At 39.3% G+C, this 26,669-nt stretch overlaps 1 protein-coding gene across 1 annotated transcript; it reads right to left on the bottom strand.

Moving 5' to 3' along the window:
* LOC103603732 (collagen alpha-6(VI) chain-like) lies at window positions 1-26,669 on the bottom strand (the record flags this gene model as incomplete). The annotated part of the gene is made up of 11 exons (XM_008588308.1): window positions 26,578-26,669; window positions 23,700-24,296; window positions 21,755-22,375; window positions 19,888-20,448; window positions 18,501-19,058; window positions 15,756-16,331; window positions 12,914-13,483; window positions 4,463-4,806; window positions 4,281-4,379; window positions 163-462; window positions 1-79 (listed from the first exon to the last, which is right to left on the bottom strand). Coding segments are annotated over exons 1-11 (4,372 nt in total), but the record flags the coding sequence as incomplete, so codon positions are not given.

Raw genomic sequence — 26,669 nt, 5'->3', positions numbered from 1 at the left:
CTTCTTTTCTAAGTTCATCAGACTTTTGTTCAAGTTTTTCAATATCATCATCCAATCCATCTGAAAATAAAAGGACCACCTACAAAAGGAGCCAAAAAAGAAAAATGAATAAAAGGAGTTCATTGCAACTGCAGACCAACAAATAAAATAAAATCTTGTTACCTTTCCTCGAGCAGCCGATTTGTTCTGAAATGCACCCCATAGAGAACTCAAGAGATTTGCGTTGAGAAGAGATGGTCCTTTAACTGTTACATTCTTCAACCTGTTCAGTATGTTTTCACTGTAGATCTCAAACTTGGGAGAATATTTTTCCATGGCATTTGTCACTTGGAAAGCCACACTAACCTGAGTCTCCGTGCCCACCTCACAGCTTACCCCATTGAGGGAGCTGATGGCACGTAAGATGTCTTGAAGGTAGGTTTCTATCCAAGGCTGACCTTCGAGCAAAGTCTGCTCTTTCTGCTGAGTTGAGACATCAAATCCCACCACAACATCCATGAAACAGTCTAGGATTCAAGGGAAAAGCATATCTTATTAAGTCAAGGAACACCTTTATTTGATTTAGATGCCATGTCTGAATTAAAGGACTTGGAGTTCATATTTCTACTCCAGTTATAAAGTTGGAAAACAAGGAAGGGCATGAGTGAGTAAGGGAAGGGGCTTGGAATCACTCTTTTATAATCTGTATAACTGTAAGTGTACATTATTATTTTTTTAGCTGGTATAAAATATGGATGATTCTATAACAGTTAAAGTTCTAAAAGATTTTATTGTAGCTGTTGAAAAAGCCACGTGGAGTCACTTAAATATCTCTAAAGTACATTGTGGAAATGTTAATAGACTAAAATCAGAAATGCATATCATGCTACTTGTCACTTGAGGTCATTCAACAAATATTAAATTATAATAATTATAAGGGAAATGTAAATACATATGAATAGGGAAAGTCATTTGAAAAAAGTAAATCACAAAGGACTTGCCTAAGGAATGGTTTTGATGATTTATCTTTCTGAAAAGGGTCTCTGATTCCTCTTTTTGTCTTAGACATCCACTCAGAAAAGAAAAAGTAAAAGCAAAAATAAAAAATCCCAGAGATCCTTTGAGATCTTGCTTGGTTTAAGAACTACAAGTGAAGAGACTGAGAACCAAATTATCCATATTCAAAGGTAGTGGTGTCTTGAGGAGCTCGGCCCTTCAGGAAGCCAAGGACACTGCCATTTGGGGTTCTAGCATTACTTAAAGAGGTATAGCATTTAAATTTCTTTGCTCTTATCCTTATTAACTCCGGGAAAATTTAAGCATTGGAGAAACTAGAAGGGGATTTTTTTTTTTTTTATTTAAACATAATTGATTGTACATATCTGTAGGGTACAGCATTGAATATCCATACCTGTGTGCAATATGTGATGCTCAAATCAGGATAATTAGTATATTCAACGTTACACAATATAATCATTTTTCGGGGCCCTTTACCAATTTCCCACTAACCTCCCCTCCCTCCTCCCCCTTTCCCACCCATTGTAATCTCAGTTCTGTTCTCTCCTTTTGGAAGTTCAATGTAATATTGTAATTGTTGTATCTTTTTAAAATTCTTTTTAAAATTTTTATTTCATTTATTTCATTTTTAAAATTTTTTTAGCGGCTTGGTATTTTAAGCTGAGCTTCCTAAAAGCAGATAATTAGAAAAGGATAAAGTCATATGACACATACACTTTTCTTTCAAGAATTTTTAATTTGGCTGAAAACTTCAACTATTTTTTTTTTTTTTAGCAAACTCAACAGACAGCTTGCTTTGTAAAATAAGGAATGATTTTTAATCTGCTTTGTTTAGATCAGCAGTTTTTGAGATACTTGTTGTGTGAGCAAATTCCTGTCTACACTTCCTGCTAGACACATGGACAGTTGGACATTTGCAAGTCTTTCAAACAAAATGTCAATTTCAATTATTAAAACAAGAACTGGTCACTTAAATCATTTTTAATGAGAAGAGTTACGTGAGGAAAAAGCATCTTTTTTGGAAATCACTTTTCACCAAGAGATTCATAGTAAATTAACATGTTATCAAAAATCTGAAAGGCTGGTTTTCTTATTTTACTTTATTGAAAATCTCTTCTTGGACATTCGGAAAGTGAGACAAAGAGAATGAAACTAGTCAGAAAGAAGGATCAGAATACGTCCTTTCCAAAATTCCTTTTGAATCTTCTCATATCTGTGTCTTGGGTGAACATTATTTTAACCTCTGAACAGAAAACCAGTCAGTAACCGAGATATATATAACTGCCTTCAAGGAAAACTTGTAAAAAAACAAACAANCAAGGATCCTTTTCTCCTTGTCTCCTCTTCTTCAGTGGTGATTGCATAATTTAAATGTATATATACCTGGCCTCAAATTAAGGAGGTTCTCTTAGGTCAACAGATCATAGAGCCCAGCATCAAGTGAAATCACTCAAGGATCCTTTTCTCCTTGTCTCCTCTTCTTCAGTGGTGATTGCATAATTTAAATGTATAGATACCTGGCCTCAAATTAAGGAGGTTCTCTTAGGTCAACAGATCATAGAGCCCAGCATCAAGTGAAATCATGTCTGTATAAATATGGGAAGCCAGGGCTAGAGGAATTCCTTGGCCCTAATGAGAGCCGTTTGACACTTTTCAAAGAACATTATGGCCATCATTCCTTTATCTTTTACATTCAAAGATTCTGAATTTCTGACAATATCATTCAAAATCTAGCTTCTGAAGTTGATACTAATTTACTAATTTTTCATTGGGAGGTGGAAGAAAGAGGATTGGTCTTAGAATTCTGGGTATTCCAAAGCACTGCCTGGAAAAAACTAATGTTGCCTGCAAGAGATATACCTCTTCCCCACAAAAGAAAAGCTAAAATTAAAGAAACAAAAGTACCCTACCAAACTGAACACTCTAGGGTCTTGTTCTGGGTTTTAATTAAAATATCTATTATGAAAAAATAAAATGTTTACATGTGTAATGATAAAATAAAATAAAAAGAGAAAGAAAGAAAGAAAAAAAATCTATAATAGCTCATAAACAAAGGCCAAGACTTAAGAGAATAAAGAGAAGGCAGCTTTAGCAAATAAAGGGTAAAATAAAAACTCTTACTTTCCAGCCGTAAATTCAGAGAACTTTGCAATTTGTTTAAGATCAAGGAGAGAGAACCAAACAGAAAAGACAAAGTCTAGTCAGCTTCTATTAGGTAACCTGAGAGATGGATGTCTTAAGTCAGGCTCCCTAGAAGCAGAGCCTGAAATAGGGATTTGAATGCACACAACCTCTAGAGGAAATACTCTCAGAAGAAAGGGGTGAGGGAAGCAGGATAGGGCAGGGTAAGGAGCTGATCAAGACAGTGTCTCAGCTGGAGTCCAGCTTTAGCCTGATTGCAGAGATCACTGGAGCATAAATTGCACCACAACACTGGTGTCATTTAGAGGCAAAAGCCCAACTCTGTACTCTGTTGCCCAGGGGTGGGTGGAGAGTGACCTTTCAGGTGAGGTGGCTCCCACTGGCCAAGGGCAATTCTCCAGAGGAGATAGCTGTGAGCTGTTAGCAGTCTACACTCACAGCAGCTGGAAGGTAAATGAATCTGCCAGTAAAGGGGATCTGGGTGGGGCAGCAACAGCACACACTTACAGGAGAGTATTTCTATTCCTGGTCAAAACAGAACACATGGATGCATTTTGCTTCTACTGATCCATATTTTAATAGGAACTGATGGTAAATCAGACTGGCCATTGGTTCCAAAAGCCAAAAGCCTGGTGCCAGAGTTTTAAAAACTCATAAACACCATGGTTGATTCATCTGTGGTCTGAAGGAAGGAACTGATTAGAAAAAGCCCCCAAACATGAGTAAACATGCCAACATTTGCAACTCTGGAAACTTTAAGAATGTTAGAAGAAAAAAATCCCAACTGTCCCATTTCTTGGTCAAGGAGAAATATACAGTTCATTTTTGCTGACACTTCTGTTAAAGAAGTAGCAATATTAGAAAACGTGGAGCAAGGGAGAAAGGAATATTCTCCAGAAGAGGTTAGGAGGAAGAAATACAGTAAAACGAGACAAAGCGTGCTTCTTTGTATTCAGTACTGTTTCATACACATAGGGCAGGAGGAAAAAAGTAGATGTCAAGATGTTCTGAAAGGTCATTTGCTCTGCCAAGTGCATACGCAGTAGCGAGATTGTCAAATCCAGGATTATTTGAATGCCTGGAAATTTAAGCGCCAGAGGTGAGTTTTGAGATTACAAAGTTAACAAGCACGCCTTTCTCACTCTTCCCCCGTGCTCAGTACCTTCTTTTCTAAGTTCATCAGACTTTTGTTCAAGTTTTTCAATATCATCATCCAATCCATCTGAAAATAAAAGGACCACCTACAAAAGGAGCCAAAAAAGAAAAATGAATAAAAGGAGTTCATTGCAACTGCAGACCAACAAATAAAATAAAATCTTGTTACCTTTCCTCGAGCAGCCGATTTGTTCTGAAATGCACCCCATAGAGAACTCAAGAGATTTGCGTTGAGAAGAGATGGTCCTTTAACTGTTACATTCTTCAACCTGTTCAGTATGTTTTCACTGTAGATCTCAAACTTGGGAGAATATTTTTCCATGGCATTTGTCACTTGGAAAGCCACACTAACCTGAGTCTCCGTGCCCACCTCACAGCTTACCCCATTGAGGGAGCTGATGGCACGTAAGATGTCTTGAAGGTAGGTTTCTATCCAAGGCTGACCTTCGAGCAAAGTCTGCTCTTTCTGCTGAGTTGAGACATCAAATCCCACCACAACATCCATGAAACAGTCTAGGATTCAAGGGAAAAGCATATCTTATTAAGTCAAGGAACACCTTTATTTGATTTAGATGCCATGTCTGAATTAAAGGACTTGGAGTTCATATTTCTACTCCAGTTATAAAGTTGGAAAACAAGGAAGGGCATGAGTGAGTAAGGGAAGGGGCTTGGAATCACTCTTTTATAATCTGTATAACTGTAAGTGTACATTATTATTTTTTTAGCTGGTATAAAATATGGATGATTCTATAACAGTTAAAGTTCTAAAAGATTTTATTGTAGCTGTTGAAAAAGCCACGTGGAGTCACTTAAATATCTCTAAAGTACATTGTGGAAATGTTAATAGACTAAAATCAGAAATGCATATCATGCTACTTGTCACTTGAGGTCATTCAACAAATATTAAATTATAATAATTATAAGGGAAATGTAAATACATATGAATAGGGAAAGTCATTTGAAAAAAGTAAATCACAAAGGACTTGCCTAAGGAATGGTTTTGATGATTTATCTTTCTGAAAAGGGTCTCTGATTCCTCTTTTTGTCTTAGACATCCACTCAGAAAAGAAAAAGTAAAAGCAAAAATAAAAAATCCCAGAGATCCTTTGAGATCTTGCTTGGTTTAAGAACTACAAGTGAAGAGACTGAGAACCAAATTATCCATATTCAAAGGTAGTGGTGTCTTGAGGAGCTCGGCCCTTCAGGAAGCCAAGGACACTGCCATTTGGGGTTCTAGCATTACTTAAAGAGGTATAGCATTTAAATTTCTTTGCTCTTATCCTTATTAACTCCGGGAAAATTTAAGCATTGGAGAAACTAGAAGGGGATTTTTTTTTTTTTTATTTAAACATAATTGATTGTACATATCTGTAGGGTACAGTAAAGGAATAATGAACCTTCTTCATGAAAATGATGCCCTTGTTCTATTACCAAGACATGCACTCCTTGACTTGAGTCATGAAAGGGAATTGTGTTCCTTCTATGAAATATTTTTTTAAAAATAATGACATTGTGTAATGTTGAATATACTAATTATCCTGATCTGAGCATCACATATTGAACACAGGTGTTGATATACAATGCTGTACCCCACAGATATGTACAATCGGTTATGTTTAAATTAAAAAATATATACATTTTGAGTAACGAATATTGAGATGTAACAGATAAAAACATGTGCTCTATTTTAAGATTTCAAGTCTGTGTCCCTTTAGTCTTTCATGTGCCATAATGAATTTTTTTTTTTTTACCATAGATTGATTTCCTATGAAGTAGAAATGTATTTGTGTGTTCATATGTGATGCTCAAATCAGGATAATTAGTATATTCAACATTACACAATATAATCATTTTTCGTGGCCCTTTACCAATTTCCCACTAACCTCCCCTCCCTCCTCCCCCTTTCCCACCCATTGTAATCTCAGTTCTGTTCTCTCCTTTTGGAAGTTCAATGTAATATTGTAATTGTTGTATCTTTTTAAAATTTTTATTTCATTTATTTCATTTTTAAAATTTTTTTAGCGGCTTGGTATTTTAAGCTGAGCTTCCTAAAAGCAGATAATTAGAAAAGGATAAAGTCATATGACACATACACTTTTCTTTCAAGAATTTTTAATTTGGCTGAAAACTTCAACTATTTTTTTTTTTTTTAGCAAACTCAACAGACAGCTTGCTTTGTAAAATAAGGAATGATTTTTAATCTGCTTTGTTTAGATCAGCAGTTTTTGAGATACTTGTTGTGTGAGCAAATTCCTGTCTACACTTCCTGCTAGACACATGGACAGTTGGACATTTGCAAGTCTTTCAAACAAAATGTCAATTTCAATTATTAAAACAAGAACTGGTCACTTAAATCATTTTTAATGAGAAGAGTTACGTGAGGAAAAAGCATCTTTTTTGGAAATCACTTTTCACCGAGAGATTCATAGTAAATTAACATGTTATCAAAAATCTGAAAGGCTGGTTTTCTTATTTTACTTTATTGAAAATCTCTTCTTGGACATTCGGAAAGTGAGACAAAGAGAATGAAACTAGTCAGAAAGAAGGATCAGAATACGTCCTTTCCAAAATTCCTTTTGAATCTTCTCATATCTGTGTCTTGGGTGAACATTATTTTAACCTCTGAACAGAAAACCAGTCAGTAACCGAGATATATATAACTGCCTTCAAGGAAAACTTGTAAAAAAACAAACAATCTGTGTCTTGGGTGAACATTATTTTAACCTCTGAACAGAAAACCAGTCAGTAACCGAGATACATAACTGCCTTCAAGGAAAACTTGTAAAAAAACAAACAAGGGCAGAAATGCCAAGATGACATTAAGTGACCCTAGGGACTATTCCCTACAAAAATTGAGTATTTTAACTTTTTGTTTAGATTGGTGAAAGTTCAAATTCTACCTAAATAAGTTCCTAGTGTTTGTTTAATTCAAATGACAAATGATTCCAAAATAACATGATCAAAGGAATGGAATTTGAGGAACAAGTCCAGCAGCCATGTGTCTAAGTACAAGTAGAGAGACAGGAACACACTGATCCAGTGAGCTCTCATGAATGGCCTTGATAACTCCACTGCGACACCTGCCCTTACATCAGAAGCCCTTCAGGGTTTTGGAACTAAAGTCTTCCCACGATAGAGGTCGTGCTTTAGAGTGAATCAGCCAATGGTGATTTGAATTAACCAGAGGTAGGAATAGTTGGAAGTGAACTAGGGAGAAGGCTAAAATTGGATTTCCAAAAAGAAATAATGAAGAATTAAATTAAGATAATAGGAGTGGAAATAGAAAAAGTGCAACAAAAGAAAGGAAAATTAAGATGGTAATCCACAAGACTGGCTACAGAGTACAGTAAAAAAAAGAAATAAAAGCAGAATTTTGAGCCTCTGAGTGGTCTTCCAAATAGCAGCGCGGACGCCTGGGGGTAGAGAAGGTCTTTGAGTGGGAAGACAGTTCAGTTTCAGTTGTGTGCTGGTCATGACTCTGTTACTGCTGAACAACTTTTTGTAAATCTCTTAACCTCTCTGGGCATTAATTTTCTTGTCTAAAAAAATAAGGGGATTATATATTTCAAAATAAAAATACAAAAGAACAGAAAAGAGTGAATTGAACTAGACAGTTGCCATTTCATGGTTCCCTGCCAGGCCCCAAAGCTGATTCTGATTATCTGATTTATAAAGAAAGCCCTTAATTGGAGTCAATGATGGCAGATTCTTAGTACTAAGAAATACTGTCAAGAGGGTAGGACATATTCATAAGAAGACCGAGATTCTTAAGAAAATACTTTAAAGGAGAAAGTGGAGCTGTTAGCAGTTATGAGCTGGAATAGGAGAGAATTATGTTAGAGAACTCTGAAAGAAGGGGTGTCTTAGATGAAAAAAGAGAAAGGATGAACTAGAAAATACAGTTAAGTACTGTAAGAGACCCAGTTGATATACTTCCCAGATTTGCTTCCTTCCTCCTGCCCAAGACTTGGACATTTGTCCACTGGGGAGCCCAGGCTGCCACCATTGTCTGGTCTCCTAACCCTGCAGGGGTGAGAGCCAGGCTTCCCCATGGCCTCCACCGTGCCCACTGCAGAAGGGCCACAGTGGCTCTGATGCCCACATGCAGGAAGTCCTGCAGGCTCTGGCTCCTCCACCACTTCGGGCCCCAGAGGCAGTACACAGAGGCTACTGGATCTGGTTTCCCCAGCAGTTTTCCAGAGGGGCTGGACAATACAACTCACTGGTGTGAGAGTTAACTCTCTGTGGGTCAACTCTGACTAATGAGAGGCAGGAGATGGGGAGGAATTGGCAGATAAATCCTCCTTTACTCCCCCTGCTGGCCTGGTCCATGCAGTGTTTCTACAGGGCCTCTGGCGATGTTCTGCATGACCAGTGTACCAGTTATGCTCTCCTCAGAAGCTGCGGCTAGCTTGGTCACATTTTGTGACCTTGTGTCTACTTTTCCTCCCTTCCTGCAACACTTCCCTTCCACTGCCTCTTGCTTCCCTGGGATTGCACGCCCAATAAAGTATTTGCACGTAAACTTTGCTTCAAGTTCTACTTTCTAGAGAACCCAGTTAGGACAGGAACATAAAGAGCTCCTTATCAGGAACAGTTGGAAATGACTGTCTTTTTTCCTTAATATTTCTCATATTCCCTGAATCAAATCCAAAGGTCTTCTCTTACTTCATTCTAATCAGACTGGCTTTTTGCTTAATCTCCTTTTTGATCCATCTATCCATGATTATAGATGCAAAAGACGAGAGGTGCTTCTGATTCTTTTGCCACCTAATCATGACTCCATGCCCAAAACAGCAGATTTTCACAACCTGAAAATTGCCTGAAGTCTCCTCTAAGTGGACAGAGTAGCCAGGCTCAAAGAAAAATCAGAAAAATCAGCATGATTATAGATGCAAAAGACGAGAGGTGCTTCTGATTCTTTTGCCACCTAATCATGACTCCATGGCAAAAACGGCAGATTTTCACAACCTGAAAATTGCCTGAAGTCTCCTCTAAGTGGACAGAGTAGCCAGGCTCAAAGAAAAATCAGAAAAATCAGCATTGATGAAGGTAAGAAAACAGAATTTGGAATTTAGTTACTTAGGAGAATTTGGTATACATTGAGACATGAAATTTGAATATAGCTCTGAAATGTTGCTAAAATATTCAAGTTCCTAAACAAAGGAACTTTTGGTAAATTGTCCTTCTGTGAACTAACCCCATCACTCCATATATTTGCATGTATAGTATTACTGTAAGGCACCCTCTGTGACATGCTACAATCATGACTACTGAACATTCACCATGCACTTCCCATTCATTATCTCACTGGTCCCTATAAAACAAAGCATAAGTAGAAAGTCTTAATAATACTCATTTTGCAGGAGAGGAAATAGTGAGTTAGAGAAGCTTGACTGAGCTGTTCCAGTTATAACTGTGGAGCTCACACTTGGGATTTAGATCCAGGCTTATCTGGAGTCCATATGCTGAACCATCTTATTTCACCACTTCCTGTTACCAATGATAACAGGTCACACAGGTTACTAGTTCTGCTACTAGACTGTGCTGTTGGAAGTGACAGTTTATCAGTAAGTGGTTTCCTTAGGAAGCAGCAGCTTGTGGGAACAAGATATAAACAAAGATTCATCTTTGTTTTTATATCTTTACAAAGCTATAAACCCATGATGACTTAATAAGCTCCAGCTATTAGCTGATGAAGCACAACACTTAGACACTAGTTCTTTACGATGTCAACATCAGATAACATACACAACAACTATGTCAAGGAAATAGCTTAATTTAATCAAAAAAGGGGTGAGGGGAGAGATTGGGTCAGACATACGTAGGTTTCCAAATGTGCTTAGCCTGTTACTTCCTGTATGATCTAGATCAGACTGTCAATATTCCTTTGAGCCCCAGTTTCCACATTTATAGATGAAAATAAAAATGCAAACCACATAGGGTATTGGGAAAACTAAAGGAGATAATGCATTTAAAGTGCTTAGAGCACCAGGCTTGGTAAATGCTCAAAAAGTATTGATACCTAGTCACTTCCCTCATATCTCCATGCAGCCGACCTTCCTTTCACAAATATTGAACCAGAGTGTGCAATTAGAGAAACTCTCAGAGATGACTGAGCTTTACGAACGAGAAAACTAAGACTCAGAAAGGGTAATGACTTCTCCAAAGTTACACTGTTTTAATAAGCACAGCAGATATTCAGGCTCCAAGTCCAGTTTGCTTTGAGTCACACCAAGCTACTGTCTGATTTCCTTGATTTCAGGATTTATAGTTTAAGAAGAACTGGCATCCCCTAATATATTTGCACATGCCTTTGAAGCTTTATCAGCATTCATTCCAGCCTCATCAATCCTCGGCTCACAGCTTGGCTACAAAGGCCACACATTCTTGCTTGCTAGAGTAATGACTTCAAGTTTATCTTAATATAGAGTACTTTTCTTATTTATTAATTTTCTTTTCTTTTTTTTTTTTTTGCATTCATGACTGTTTCCTTTGAAGACAACTCACTTGCTACTTGGAGTTTATACTCCTGTTTTTGACATTCCACATGGTTTTCTTTCACGCTCTCAAGCAGAAACTAGATGTTTCCAAGACAATCTTCTGCCTAATAGTTGGAAATGGGCATTTCATGTGAAACAGGATATTAATGTAGAAGGTTTGGCTGAGGCAATCAGACACATTTGAAAGTATGGGGAAATCATGAAGCAGGATTTACAAAGACATTAGTCGCTAATCAACTACAGGACTCTTAACCTTCAACCTACACATTGGGTCTTATAGAGGGTTTGGGACTGGAGTTCAGAAGAACATTTTTGGAGAGAGCTGTTGATGCACTGTGAGCTTTCTCTCTACGTGTACACATACACACACATATACAAGAAGGGGAGGTAATTTCCTCTCTAAGGCAAGAGAGGGGCTTTAAGAAAGAACTTGAGGTAATTTATGCCTGGAAATCTAAAGAATGAGACACGAGATGGCATGCTACTCTCCCTGCAAAGGAGGGGCAGCCATTTTGAAGGGCTGTAATTTTCAGTGTTTATTGTGGTAATTGACATGTTACTGTCTCCCATGGAGCTGATATGGCCAAGTGTAAGAAAGAGCAGTTGTGGGCTCCTCTGATCTCCCATCCAAGAAGACTACCTAAAGGGGACAGAGATCCCTCAGCAGAATCAAGCTGGAGGCATCGCCAGATGCCTAGAGGCTGAGGAAGGCATAAGGGACTATCTGGAACTGAGATATACTCACCTTCCTCATAGGAACTGTGGTTGAGAGATCCCTGGACAAGTGTGCTTTTGTGGGGGCAGAGATAAAGGACAGCAGGATGAAGAATTTTTGAAGGACTCATGAATGGACCCAGCTTTAGACATGGGCTGCCATCAGAGAAAACCACCTCCTGACAAGTGCCATCAAATACAAACTTTTCTGTACCTCATCAGCTCTTTTCCCTTTTCCAGCCTATTCTGGAGAGGCCAGAGACTATGGTTAGCAAGATGGGGGCAGGGCCTGGGAGCAGAGGGTAGCAGTGGAAGGTGGGGAATGACAGGTGAGATGCCAGCCTCATGGCAGGCTGGAAAAGTCTGACTGGAATAGCAGGCTGGAAAAGTTGAGTAACCTTGAATGAAGTTTAAAGTTTTAATAGTTACACTAGGATGAATATATTAATCACCAAGAGCATGTTAATTTATTTCCTGAAAGTGACTAGGGACAGGGGAAGAGCTAGCCCCATGAATAAATTTAATGGGTCAGTGGTAGACAAAAATGAAGTGACTTTATAATTATATCCCAGGTGTCATGCTTGTTCAAAGTAATGTTTTAATATGCATTTTCTCATTTAATCCTCACGATGATCCTCTGAGTTAGGTGCTACTATCGTTCACATTTCATAGATGAGAAAATTAAGCTTTAGGGAAGTTAAGCAACTTGCCCAAGAAAAAAGTGGCTGTCGAGCAGGGACTTGTAGCCAGGCCATCTGTCTCTAGAGCTGCCTCCTGATAACTTGGTAGCTTTCCTTTCCTTGGTGGAAAGCTGGGGTTAATGTTCACCATGGGTAGTTATGCAGAACCACAGTTAACCCATAGGATACCTTTATAATAGGAAAAAGTTACCCTTTCTTCACGACACTTCCATCTGTTGGAAATGTGCTATTAAAACAAGATATTTACTAACTTCTGTGGCAAAGTTTCATATAAAGATATGAACCTCTAGGGATGTTCCCTACCCACCTGTACTACAGCACTTGGCAGCCCCACAGGCATACTGCCACGCAACCAAAATCCAGGAAATAGTTTATTTCTTTGAGACATGTTCTCCAACCTCTGGAGCCAGCCAGATCATAAGCAATGGCCTAGTCCTTACACCATCCGAGATGGAGGCATTCCCATTCAGGAGGGCATGCTCCCCCAGCAGGGACTGAGGAAAAGACACAGGATCTCAAACACCCTGTTTCTCGATCTACACATCACAAAAAATACTTGCTAACTGTGAAAAGTTCAATTGCAAATCCAGAGGCACAAATCTAAATTCTCCCCACCGCCCCAGGGGATGAAAATAAAGCTTGAGGAAAATGTCAGTGAAAACAGTGAGTGCAATAAAAACGAAGAGCTCATTAAATACTCACTGCTCTCGCCCCTCGAGGTACAGATGTTACGAACAATCCTTTTTTTGATCTTTTTCAGTTCGTCAAAGTTATGCACCATCAGTTTTTTATCTGCATTCCCGGTGATCTGGATGAGCTGCTGGTCGTCCACATCCCCGATGCCCACGGAGTAGATTTCGATACCTTTGTGTCTCAGGTCTTCAGCGGCCTGAGCCACCTCGTCTTGGGACTTGCCATCTGTGAGGACCAGCAACACCTGTGGGGTGCCTGCATTGATCCTGCTGCCCATGTCTGGCCGGAAGTAGTGCCCCACCTGCCGGAGCGCAGCCCCAATGTGTGTGTTTCCAAAGATCTGCTGGATGCTTTCAATCTGAGATGACACCTCCTTTTCACCAATTGAAGTTCCCAGTGCAAACTCCGGCCGATAGGTGTGGCTAAACTGGGCCGCTCCTATGTGCACTCTGTTGAGGCTGACATCAAAGTCCTGAACGACAGAAGCCAAAAAGTCCTTCATCTTCTTGAAGTCACTCGGATGAATGCTATTTGAACCATCCATGAGGAAAACAAGATCTACTTTTTCAATTTCACAATCTACAAAGAAGAGAACAAAAAATTGTTATTCTTTCTTGAACCCACCAAGAGTAGATTAAATGTTTGCAGCTAAATAGAAATGATATCTCTATTTTTTTTTTATTGAAATAAAATTGATTGTATATATCTGTGGGGTACAGCGTTGAATATCAATACCTGTGTGCAATATGTGATGCTCAAATCAGGATAATTAGTATATTCAACCTTACACAATGTCATCATTTTTTGTGGCCCTTTACTGGTAGAAACAATATTTCTGAAAGTGGTTTCTCCTCTTAGGTTACCCTGTAGCCACATTAATTGGAGAGGACATAAAAACAAATGATCAGTTCATAAAGGCAGCACTAGGTGTGATCCACTCACACATCCTTTTATGCTTCTCTTGGCTTGACCATTCGGTTTTATGCCATTTTCTTTTCTGAGATGCCAGAGAACTGGGGATAGGGTCACAGAAATCTTGTTCTCGTCTGCAGTCTAGTCCTAAGGCTTCTAGAGAACCCAGTGACAAAACTATGCTATCTACCCTAAATGAATCATTGTGCAGTATACACACATATACAGATGACACACTATCTGCCATAATATGTACAAGTAAATGTTAAAATAAAATTAATTAAAAAAAAAGAAAAAGAAAACTCACTAATAGTAGCAGCACAGCAAGAAAAAACAAAATAACACACATCCATTTAGAGATTCAAACAGAAACAGATATTCTGTATTATTGACTTGGCCTCCTGGGCCCATTGGGTCAATAAATATTTTTCTGACATATTAGGGCAAATTCAGGGCGGGTTTTAAAACCATGGCTCTGGTTATATATAATTGTTTTTCCTCTTTATCAGCCTTTTATCTGGTGTATATAGGCAAAAATATCTACCTGAGAAAAACATTTTTGAACAATGTAGTATAGTTAGAGATGCTTCCCTTGTGTGAACACAGCAAATACAAAACAAAATGAACATAAGAAACCATCGCCAATGAATGAGTTATGCTTGGCACATACTCATGTGTCCTAAGGGATGCTTTCTGGTAAGCATTAGCATTTCCTTGAATTCCCCAGCGATCCCACCACTGACCTAACCTAATTAATTTTTATTGCAGTCTCAGAAAAGATTTAAAGTGTCTGAGATTCCCATAGTCCAGATAAGCAAAGGAGAGATAAAATATATATGTGTGTGTACATATACATATGTTTGTATATGGTTAATAGATTATCCAGAGATTGGTTAACTCATTAAATTCCTTTGTTTTAGTTTCAAATAAAGGAAAAGGAGTACTGTTTTCTGCCCAAAGGAGAACTTTTAATATAAAAGTGAAATGCCAACTTCTACAGTGGACTTGAGAAGGACAGATCAAATTTTAGGCATTGGCCACAAAGAGGATTTGTCCCAGTTTTCAATAAGACCCAGAAAGATTTTGTTAATTTTGTGAAAGGGAAAGATAGTTGGTGCATTCTAAAGAGGCAAGGCATATGAAAATCAGAAAAGCTAAATGATTTTTAAAAAGAATACACCAAGATGTTGGAATTGTGGATTAATAGCAATTCATCTAATAAAAATACTCAGTGTTTTTAGTAAAATACATCTTGGGAAAAATACTAAGGAAACTTAATAGAGCATAATCTCTCTATGAATCAAAAATGTAAAATGGCAGCTGAATAAATGAATGATGAATGATAAAGAATACATACACAAACACGCATGCATGCACAAGTAAACACAACGATGTGCTCTCCAGCTGCCAGAACAGGAGCACAGCAGCCAGGGCAAAGGAAGTCACACTGTGCTCTGTCTTGAAAATGTCTGAGGCTGGAAGAGAGTATTTAACACTGGGCTCCACGTTTTAAATGAACTTGTACCATAACAGAAATAAGTGAAGAAATGGGGGACCGAGGCCTAAAGAAAAGGAGACTTCAGGCTGTGAAAGCTGGTTCTTAGGAGAATTTGATGTCTTGCATAAAGAGGAGGAAGAAGAATTAGGGAGTGGAAAAGCATGTATGCAAATTTGTGTTTTAATCAATAAAGCCTGTTCAGAACTGGTGACTCCCCAGCATTAGTAGAGTTTAGGAAGAAGTGAGTCAGAATGTTGTCAAAATATCCTTGAGGTCTTTCAACCCTGAGATTCTATAAAGTAAGAAGTCCTATGAAACAGGAAGGGTTCCTCCTCCTCTCCTCTCTGCAAAACTTGCTCCTGAGGGCTGTTGCTTTGGTCTCTCTCTCATTTGGCTCTCTGCTAATAATTAGGGAAGACTTAATTAATTGATAAACCTTACCTACTTTTGAAGAGTTACAGACACTATCCGACACATCTGAAAATATCCCCTTTAGGCCTCCAAAAGTCTCCACAAAGAAGTACTTGTCACTTGATCCTGCCATGGCTAACAGCTCCACGGGATTGGCGCCAGCAATCCCCACAGCCAACACAAGGATGCCTTTGTCCCGCAAAGCCCTCGCTGTGGCATTGAGCTTATCAGCATCATGGGATTCCCCATCGGTGATGACAATGAGGACTTGTGGGACCCCCCTGTGCAGGCGGCTGCCTCGGGCTTCAGTGAACATGTGGTCAGAGACGCCTAGTGCCTCCGCAGTATAGGTGTTGCCCCCTATGGGCTGGTCATTCTGGAGCACTGAAATCACCTCTGATTTTGTGCCAAAGTCATCCAAATAAAACAGCACCTCTGGGTCATCAGCATACTTCATAGCCCCAAACCGGACCTGATTCTTGCCAACATTGGCTTTTTTCACTAAGCCAATCATAAAGTCCTTCATGATATTATATTCATGATAGTCGATGCTGCCAGAGCTATCGATTACAAACACAACATCCAAAACTTCAATCCGCTTGCATTCTAAAAGAGGAAGAGAAAGGGAAACAATATGAGATTAGCTTTGAATAGTTGGGAGATTCCCCAACCTTTCTTTAAAACTGCTGGTGTTTTCTCTCCATGGGATCATGCTGTACCTTAGAATGTCAATTCTCTGGATAGAGACAATACACATACTCGCTTAGGTGAGATTTTAGGACAAGGCAGGTGTAAAGTAAAGTGTACTGCAGGTGGTGGGAGGGGATGACTTCATAATCACAGGCTCATTAGGAATAAAATTTCAAAAACCTTTAGACTAGAAAAAGAAAAATCACAATTCTGTGTAAATTTTCCTACAAAAATGGTTCCTTCTACATGTGCTTTTATTTATACGAATTTGCCTTTTTTCTTAAACCAGAGAGATCTTGAGATTTCATTCTTAAGATAAACCTTGGAGAAACAACCCAATGAAAACGAATTTGGCAACACTATATAATTTTTTATGGCTCCACAATTGCTGACTTTGCAAGATTATATTTTCTCCCTTCTTGACTTTCTTGAAACATTATCTACTTTCATTATTTGTCCTCATTATAGAAATAAGCCCATTTCTCACTTGGCTCAATCAAGTTGTCCTAGCATGACGTTCTTATCAACTTTTTAAACCTGAGGCCAATGCTGTGGAAAAGTAAAGCAGGAAAGACCTAATTAATGCTTAATCCATGTGTAGCATGTTCCGTCTAAAGGCACAGTGTTTCAAATGCTAGCTCATTCATTCTGGAGAAATGGAATTGTAAGACACTTATTTAGTCCTTATGTAGCACATTTTCTCTACAGGCCTTAGAAAGTTATGATCCAAATGTTAACTCATCCATTCTTGAGAACTGGAATTGTGAGAAAGTAACCCCACACACACCCCCATTATCTCTTTTTCCAGCCACTTGCTGGCTATGCATAGAGCTGTTGAAAAATCAAGAGCCAATGTACTTACCCCACATGGAAGCCATGTGTACAGCACCATAAACCAAATTCCCAAGAAAGGCTGGCTCCACTAAAGAAAGAATTATGGCCCTCTGGCCTTCAGCTGCCTGTGAAGCCTCCTTGGATTACCCAGGGGACGGGGGAATAGATTGCTTAATGTTGGAATCCTTCAAAGAGTTCATATTTATTCTGGGTGGAATTACCAGGGAATACAAAACAGGTGTACTCTTTCTACAAAACACAGACCATGACCATCAAACCTTCTAGTGGAAGCTGAATAGAACTATTATTTGAATAAGAGAACAATGTTCCTCACCTCCCTTAAAAACCCATTAAGATACATCTTCTTCATAGAGACTTTTCAGAATGCCTCTGTCACTAAGCCCTATGGTTCACAGTATAATCAACCCCTTATATTTGCTGGTCTTTTGCTTGGTCACTTCCGTTACTCTGCAGTTTCACTGGAAGAAGGTGGGGATATGCCAGTTACTTTCTTTGAAGCATCCATTGCTCAAGTTCTCTTACTATAGTTCTCCTTTATAAGATTTAATAAATATCTAAATGTTATCACAAACAGTATCTCATTTGATGCAAATATCAGTCTTTAGAAATTGCAAAAAATTAAACAAAAACCCATATATAGTTGATTCTAGGCTACAGGGGAGCCACCTTGCCCAGGACGTTATGCGCCTCTATCGCCTGCCTCAGCAGCCCACGCGCAGCCCAGTGACACAAGGTACACAAGGCGGAGCCCCTTGCCACAAGGTAGAACCAACTCCGTGGGATAATTCATGCTCCAGAGCTCCCCCACAAGATCAGGATGAAACTAGACCCCAGCGAGTATGACCTTCTTGCTTAACTCCCACCCACTTTCTATCCTGCTTTCCTTACTCCCCTTCTGAAAACTCCTCCTCAATAAATAACTTCCACCAGAGCCCCTGACTCAGTGTCTGTTTCTAGGGAACCTGATTTAAGAGCTGGTATGACACTATTTTTCTTAAATGGAGGATTTATCACTCTAGGGCTATTTGTCTACAAATGGGAACGAACTTAGGTGGGTCAAAATTATTCCCTATTGTCTAATTCAACAGGTCAAAGCAACAAGGATAAACATTTCAATTAAAGAAAAGTTTACAACATTCAGACAGGAATCTATTTAAGAAATAATTGCTAACATAGACATATCCAAACGGGTATTTGTACAGTCCTGCTAGTGAGTGTGCCCATACCTACCTTCACGGGGGCTGCATATTCCAAAAACAAGGTCATCTTCAATGTGCTGCAGGATGTCAAAATTCTCAACATAAAATACCATGTCCGGCCTCCCGCTGATCTCCTCAAGCTGGGTGACATTGGAGCCAAACACTCCCACAGAGTAGATAATTATGCCTTCTTGCCGAAGTGCTACTGCTGGGTCCTTTACTATGTCATGAGCTTCGCCATCCGTGATGAGGATGAGAAACTTCCTGACATTGGGCCGGGCTCCCTTGGCCGGACTGAAGTACTGAGACACAAATGTTAGGGCACTACCGGTCATGGTGGTTTCTCCAATGTGAGGCATTCGGTCTATTGCATTTGAGATTTCACTTTGGGACATGAATCTGTTGAGTTGAAACTCCTCTTTGTTGATGTCACTGAACTGGACGACGCCAATTTGCACCCGATCTGCCCCAATCTGAGATTTAGTCACCAGGTTTTTCATAAATGTTTTCATTTTGCCGAAGTTTTCAAGTCCTATACTGCCAGAACTATCCACCAGAAACATGATGTCGGCTTTCATCTCTTTGCAGGCTGCATAGGAGACATCGGGATGTTTATTTAAGTTATTTACATGTAAAAAAATTAAGAGTAAATAGGAAAATCCAAAACACAAATAATTTTGTATTGATGTTAACTGTGTGCTTAGTGAAGATTATTAGTACGTAAATAAGTCACTGAAGGAAATAAAAGTGAGAATCTTCTATTTGTTATTTGGTAATTTGCTTAAATATATAACTCAGGGTTTCTCAACTCCAGCCCTGTGGACATTTGGGGCTGGATCATTTTTATTATGGTAGGCAGTCTGTGCATTGTAGGATACTGTTAGGTGTTTAGCAGTATCCCTGACCTCTACCCATTAGATGCCAGCGGCACTCTATGTTATGACAAACAAAAATGTCTGTAGACATTGCCAAATTCTCTCTGGGCGGCGGGGGGGCGGGGGGGGGACAAAATCACCCCAGGCAGAAAACCACTGATATAGCTCTAAAATATTTCATTAAATTTTATAAAAAAGAAATTTAAATAAACCCAAAATACCCCTTAAAACCTGCAATCATTTGATCTAATTACACATGTGGTAACTAATCATTTATCTATTCTCGCAGGGATTTGTGGGAGGAAGCTAAGTAATGCGTATTAGGGAGCATGCCTTCAGATATCTTTCTTATGCTTCAGATATTAATTAGAACAACGTTATAATGGGCTCTCAGTTTTGTTCTGGAGAACAGACATAGTTACACAAGTCAACAAACCTCAGCTTTGAGATTTATGTTGTTTCTCTAAACCAGCAATGGTCAAATATTGCCAGGAAGGCAATTTGTGAGCTAAAGCCAACAGGTGAAGCCACCATTTCTCTCACCTTCCTCGGCACAGATTTCTTGCACGACTTGGTTTCTGATGTCTTTCAAAGTGTCAAAGTCATGCACATAGTACACTCTCTTCTCCTCGCCTGCCAGCGCTCGCAGCTGCGTTTGGTTGGCTTCCTTCACTCCAATAGCATGAACACGGATGTGCTCTTCTCTCAGTCTGTTCACAGGTTCCAAGATGTCGTCCTTGGACATGCCTTTCGTCAGCACGACAAGGTGACATGGCACTTTGTTTCCTCGCTGCTGCTTTGCTTTTTGCAGCAGTTTGAGTGTGAAATTCAGGGCTGCACCTGTGTTTGTGTTCCCACCCATCTGCCTGATGTTCTCAATGGCCTTTCCCAAATCATTCTTGTTAGAGTATTTATTGATCTCAAATTCCAAATCCCAGCTATCGGCATACTGAACGGCCCCCACCCGCACCTTGTCGGGGGCGATGTTGAACATGCCCACCACGTCTGACAGGAAGGTCTTCATTTCCTGGAAGTCTGTGGCCTGCGTGCTCCCTGAGCCATCAATGAGCAGATAGATGTCTGCTTCCTCAGTGTCTACACAACCTAGAATGGAAGCAAAAAGTCAAGTGTGGTATTTGGGGCAAGTGTACAGGAGAAATGGAGCACATAGGAAGAAAACAAATAAGAACTTCCTCAGACAGAAAAAATGCAAAACAGCTTTTAGGCTTAAAAGACATGCTTTACTAGCTGAAAAGGGGGCAGTCTTAGCATCAGCTGAGCCAAATAAATTGCTTCCGACAGTTTAAGATCACTACCCTAATTCTCTGCCATGAATCAGGGTAAATCTGGATATATATTCCTAATATAAAATCTGAAACACTCCAAAATCTAAAACATTTTGAGTACTGACATGATGCTCAGAGGAAATGCTCACTGGAGCAGTTTGAATTCCAGGTTTTCGGATTAGGGATGCTCAACTGTTAAATATGTGCAAATATTCCAAAATCTGAAAAAAAATCTGATATCTGAAATATTTTTGTTTCCAAACATGTTGGATAAAGAATACTCAACCTATAGTAAAAGATAAGAAAAACTTGAAGCTTTTTTAGTTCTCCCATCAGTAAATAAATGCTTAGCAATCAGTGATGTGTTGTGAAATGGAGAAGGTATTTAACTGAATATTGTGGATGTATGAGCTCCCTTTCTTAGAGGAGCCTTTATTACTTCTCAGCCACTCCTACTGAATTTACTAAACTGGGGGTATTGTCAGTGAACTTATCTGTGTAAGACATGCTATAAATAATTGTTGAAGAATGTATACATATATAGGTATAGACATCCATAAAAACACTTACATAGCATGCGTGTGTCTCTATGAGACACATAAAATACATTGCCCTCTGTCTCTCTCCCTAAACTCGCAGATACTAGAATGGTACTTCACAACACATCATGCAAATACTTTGCCCTCCATCCAAATCGTACTTCCTGTTTATTTTCTAAATTGGAATTGGGGATAAGGGAAGAAGAGTATGGAGAGAAAAGTACAAAAAGAATTAAAAAATAAAGGAAAGGGCAGGGGAATGTGAAAGGCAAAGGAGAGACAGAAAAAAGAGAAGGGAGGAAAAATCACAAAGGAAGGTATATGAGAAATGAATCCACTTAAAGATGCACAAAAGAGGAAGTAAAAAGGGAAATTCCTTATCCTCATGCCAACACCTTCACAGCTTTGATTCTCCCCAAACTGGACTTCATATTATCAAGCTAACGTAAAAAATTAGGAATTTATTCTCCCCACCTGCCACCTGTCCTGCCAGTCCCCTTTGTATATATAATAGCTGAAAGACTCAAAAAGACAAGAAAAAAGAAAAAGCATCTGAGCAACCCTTCTCTCAGCAAAAGTCTTTACCGGATTTGAGGGTTTCGGTTCTCTCGGACAAGACAGAGACTCTGTGTGTTATTTGCTTCCGCAGCTTCTTCAGAAACGTCTGGTTGTGAGCTGCCAGGTCAGAGAAGGTCTTCAGTTTGGAGATAAACTGCTCGGCAGGGTGAGATGCTATCTTTTCCAGCTGGGCGTCACTGGCCCCCTCTATGCCCAGGGTGAAGATAGTCACGCCCTGGCGCCGGAGGTCAACAGCTGCCTTTGTCACGTTGTCTTCTGAAGCTCTGTGGGTCACCAGCACTGCTATCTGGGGCACCCCCTGATTCTTCCGACTGCCATTCTGTGCCCTGAAGACTTCCTTCCTGATCTTTTTGATGGCAGCTCCAGTGTAGGCCTTCCCAGCCTGGGGAGAGAGGTTCTGTATGTGCTGGAGAACCTCTGACTTATTTATGCCCATGCTTAGCGAATTTATCACCTTTGTCTCTTCGCTATAGGCCACGAGGCCAACCCTCATGCAATTTTCCTTTATGTCGAGGGCAGATATGCTTTCTTCCAGGAACTCTTTAAGATAGTCAAAGTTCTCCTGGCTGCCGTTGATTGACACATCCAACAGGAACACAACGTCAGCCACAGAAGGGCCTTGGCAAACTGTGTGGGCAAGGAAGGAATAAGCAGTTTTAGTGGGAGCTTTAACACCTCTGCTGAGCTAAGAGGCATGGAGAACGTACGTTAGAGCTAGGTTACACACTCAAAGAAAGAAGGAAGTATACAGCATGATTATGAAGCTGAGATCAGAGGGGCCTGGATTCAAATACTGCATCTTCACTAAACTCCCAGCTTCAATTTCCTCATATCTAAGATGAAGATAATAATAGTATTTATCTCATAGAGTTGTTATGGGGACTAAATGAGATAATATACTTACCATGGGGCCTGGTACATAAGACTCATTCAAAGAATAGTAGCTATTGCTATCATATTAAAATCCTTTAAGCACCATCACTTACAATCAACAATTGTAGTCCAAATATTCCTCCAGGATGGTAACAGAAGAGCAATTGCACTATCAGTTATTTCATCTGGGAAAGATGCTAGTAATAAGGATTCATATTTTCAAAGATTAGAAGACAAGCATTCTCTATTATCAATAGGTAGTTATATATGTCATCTCATTCAAATTGATTTATTTAACCAGGAATAATGTGTTTCCTGTATCACGTATTTGAACACGTACACTTTGAGCAAATAGTTTTGTACTGGTCCTTCTCTGACCCTCACCTGAATGATGCCCATAAACTCTTGGCCATTCTTGTCAATACATTAGTACAAGAGGACAGACCAAGACAGCAGGCTGGCTGTGGTGCAGAACACAGGAAAGCTAGTTCAGAGCAGAGCAGCAGGAGGGAAGCAGTGTTGGGCTGAAACCGCATGGGCTAGGAGTCAGGGGACCTCACCTAGCTCTGACTTCAGACTGCAGTCTGGCCCTGGGCCAGGCTGCATCACTTCTAAGGACACCTGAAGGTTCCTTTCTGCAGAAAAGGGGGTTTGGATCAGCGGAAATTGTTTCTAGTCTAACATTCTGTCATTATGTTACGTGGCTTCAGGAGTCAAATATTTCTTTAGAGGCAAATTTACCTTTTGAATGAACCAGTAATAAAACTACACAGCAACTAAAGCCCAGGGAGATAACTCAGAGAGGTAAGCTAGGTAGCAGAAGAAGGTGTCCCTAAATTTTAAGAAGTCTGTGATGATATGTACTATGGATAAGTGAAACATGGAAAACCAAGGCTTGTGGGGTTCATTGGATTTAAAATGGCCATAATTATTGGACCCTCGCGAACACATAGATATTTCATATTTGAGAATGTAGCCTATTGGGGGGATGGGGATGTTCACAGAGTTTCAATCGTCTCCCCACTTTGATTTTTCAAAAGTATTTTATCATCATCCTGCATGTGCATCCTAAGCCCACCTTCTACGTGGGTATCATCGGCTGCTCCTGCCTCGTGCTTTGCTGCCTCCTTGATGATCTGCGTCATGTTTTGGGAAAACTTGCTGAGGTCTCTGACCGTCCGAAGGTTGAAATGAAACTGAGCCGTGGCCATGGCCTTCAGGTTTTCCTCGGAAGCTTTCTCCATCCCCACAGAGATGACTTTTACCCCATCTTTCTGCAGGGCCTTTGCAGCCTCTTCCACCTCATCCTCAGACTCAGCCGAAGCCAGGACCACCAAAATTGGGGGAAACTCTTTCTTGTCTCTTCCATCTGCAGGTGCAGAGAAATAGGTCCTGTGAGCCTCCTGCAGAGCGTTTCCTATCCGCAGGGACCCGCCAATGAACCTGAAATTCTTCTTGAGGTGGTTCAATATGGGGTTCCTGCTCTTGAACGTGTTCAGGTGGAATTCATCGTGGAGCTTGTCACTGTACTGGGCCAGGGCCACGCGGTACTTGCTGGCCTCTATGGGGAGACTGGTGATCATTTTGTTGATGAACATTTTTACCAGAGGAAAGGACTTAATTCCCAGGTGATCAGAGCTGTCCACCAGAAACACGACATCTGCATACTCAGGGCCTACAAAACCACAAACATAAAAACAGAGCAAAAACACCAAAAATTTACTGCCATATTATATACTTTCAACTATATAGGGAAAAACTTACTTTCTTCTTTTATTTATTGTTTAAATATCTTCCTAGTAAACTGAAAATAATAGCCTAAAACTGCATTCTCTAAAGAAAAAGAAATATTTGTTTCTTGGTCTATTTTATATAGCCTCTCATTTAAACTGATCACAAAATTAAGCATCGCTTTTGTAATAAATTAGTTAATTAGAAATAGGTAAATTTTGAGAAGTAAAAAATCATGGGTTTTTATAACTTTAGTGGATAATCTCTTGTACTTGTAATTTTTTTTTCACTTTCAGAATTTGACCTTGATTTATATCAGGAGAATAAAAATTTTAATTGAGAATCAAACTCCTCTGAATTGGTTTGAATGGTATCTGAAAGATCGGCCTTCATGGTGATTCTCATTTAAGCAATGCTACTCATGATCTGATTAACTTATAAACATATTAGTTTTATATTCCAAAGTGTCAAATTGATGAAGTTTGAAAAATACCTACACATCATAAAAATATGGGATTGCCTTAATCTATTTTAAAGTTACTTACAGTATTTTTTGATGGATCAGATGAGTGAGCATTATAATTGGTAAACATATTCTCACATATGTAAAATGTGATGGTACCAATACATCTGAGGCTAGAGAAGGGATTATATATAGTTTTAGTTTCCATTATAATTATGTTTTATATAATAAAATACTTTGCTGAACTTTTAAAACTCCATTTAATGCTAGATTCAATGCTAGATATCCAGAATTATATTTTTATGTGAAAGAACCACTAGGTTCAAACACTAAATGTTGTTTACTAAGAGTCTGCTGGTTTGGACTCAGAACTCTCACTACCCTCATCCAGGGAAGGGAGGAAAGTGGTGTGTGTGTGTGTGTGTGTGTGTGTGTGTATGTGTATGTGTTTGAGAAAATAAATTGTAAGTGAACAAGTTGTGAAAACCCTGACTTATCAGCTAACTCTACAAGCTCCATCAAGCCACTCAACACACTTAGGCCTCAGTTTTCTCTCCTTTAAAATAAGTAGATTCAACTAGAAAATATCTAAGTTACTTCCTCACGCTAAGATTTTAATGATCTGAAATGGCTACTGGATAAATTCTAATCGAAGTCAAATAACTTCAACCTTTTCCTTTCTATCATTGCTAGGAAACAAGTTTTGGCACACCTGTTCATTCTGTTTGTAGCTGTCTAATCGAGGCATAGCAGATAAAATCATTTTTTATTGTCTTTTAAATAACCTAATTCCAACCAGTCTGAATTCCTTTCATGATTAGATAGCCAGCAGCAGCTCAAGGGAAGAAATAATTTGGGGTGAGTCAACACCTTCCTCCATGAGGAAGCTGGAACCCCTGTGAGAACTGTCAGTGAAGCTAGCCCAGGAGGGCTTGACTTGTGACTAATGGTGACCTTTCTGTTCATGTAGGGATAGGCAATGCAGATGTCTGGCACATGAGGTGATTCAGGTTCTAATTAGGCTCATAACTATGTCTGAACCTTGAAATGGTTGGGGAAGAAACATTGGCTCTCCTTTAAAAGCTTAAGGCCCACTGGGACATCAAAGGAAGACATTTGCAGAGCAATGTCTAGCTTATTTCTTTGCAAAATTTGCTTCCAATGTCAAAGTCCTTGAGAAAGCTGGCTCTGAACATGAACTATTAGTACAAGAACCAATTATTTAAGAAGTAGAAGAGGTGGTGAAGGGTGGGCCAGTATTTTGACTTTAAGTCCACTGGGTATAGATTGCTGACGGATAGTAGACAGTAACTATGGAGCTTTCTCTCCAGGGTAAGAGCACTTTATTTACAATAAACTAACAGTTGAAATTGGAGCAAAATCTAGATACTTAACCAAGACAACCTTTTGGCACAAATGAATTAGAAAGAGACATTCTAAGTTTCCAGGCCCAAACCTAATATTAATATAATTTTCATGCAACCTCCCAGAAGACCTAAACAGGGTTGAAACTGAGGACAGATGACAGCTCTCAGATCTTTCTATCGTTAACAAGGAAAAAGGTCCAGAAACGAATGATCTTCAAAGGAACGGGATGACCTCAAAAAGAAATTGACCCACTACCTCCACCCTCACTACCATTGAAATCAAAACAAAGCAAAACAAAACCCTTAGCTTTCAAGTAAGGCAAACTCACGTATTATCTATTTTCTATAATGATAATAAAGGGAAAAAAATTATTTCCACTTTTTTTTTTCCTTACCAGAATCTTGGTTCACAGAAACATGGGAACAAATTATTACGAGGAACAAAATCAGCAACATTTTCATATTATGACCCGAAAAATCTCCAACT

The sequence above is a fragment of the Galeopterus variegatus genome, unplaced genomic scaffold, assembly GCF_000696425.1.
Source record: "Galeopterus variegatus unplaced genomic scaffold, G_variegatus-3.0.2 Scaffold4767, whole genome shotgun sequence".
In the NCBI taxonomy this organism is placed as follows: Eukaryota; Metazoa; Chordata; class Mammalia; order Dermoptera; family Cynocephalidae; genus Galeopterus; species Galeopterus variegatus.
Note: the sequence above shows the minus strand (reverse complement) of the source record. Positions and strands in the feature narration are given on the sequence as shown.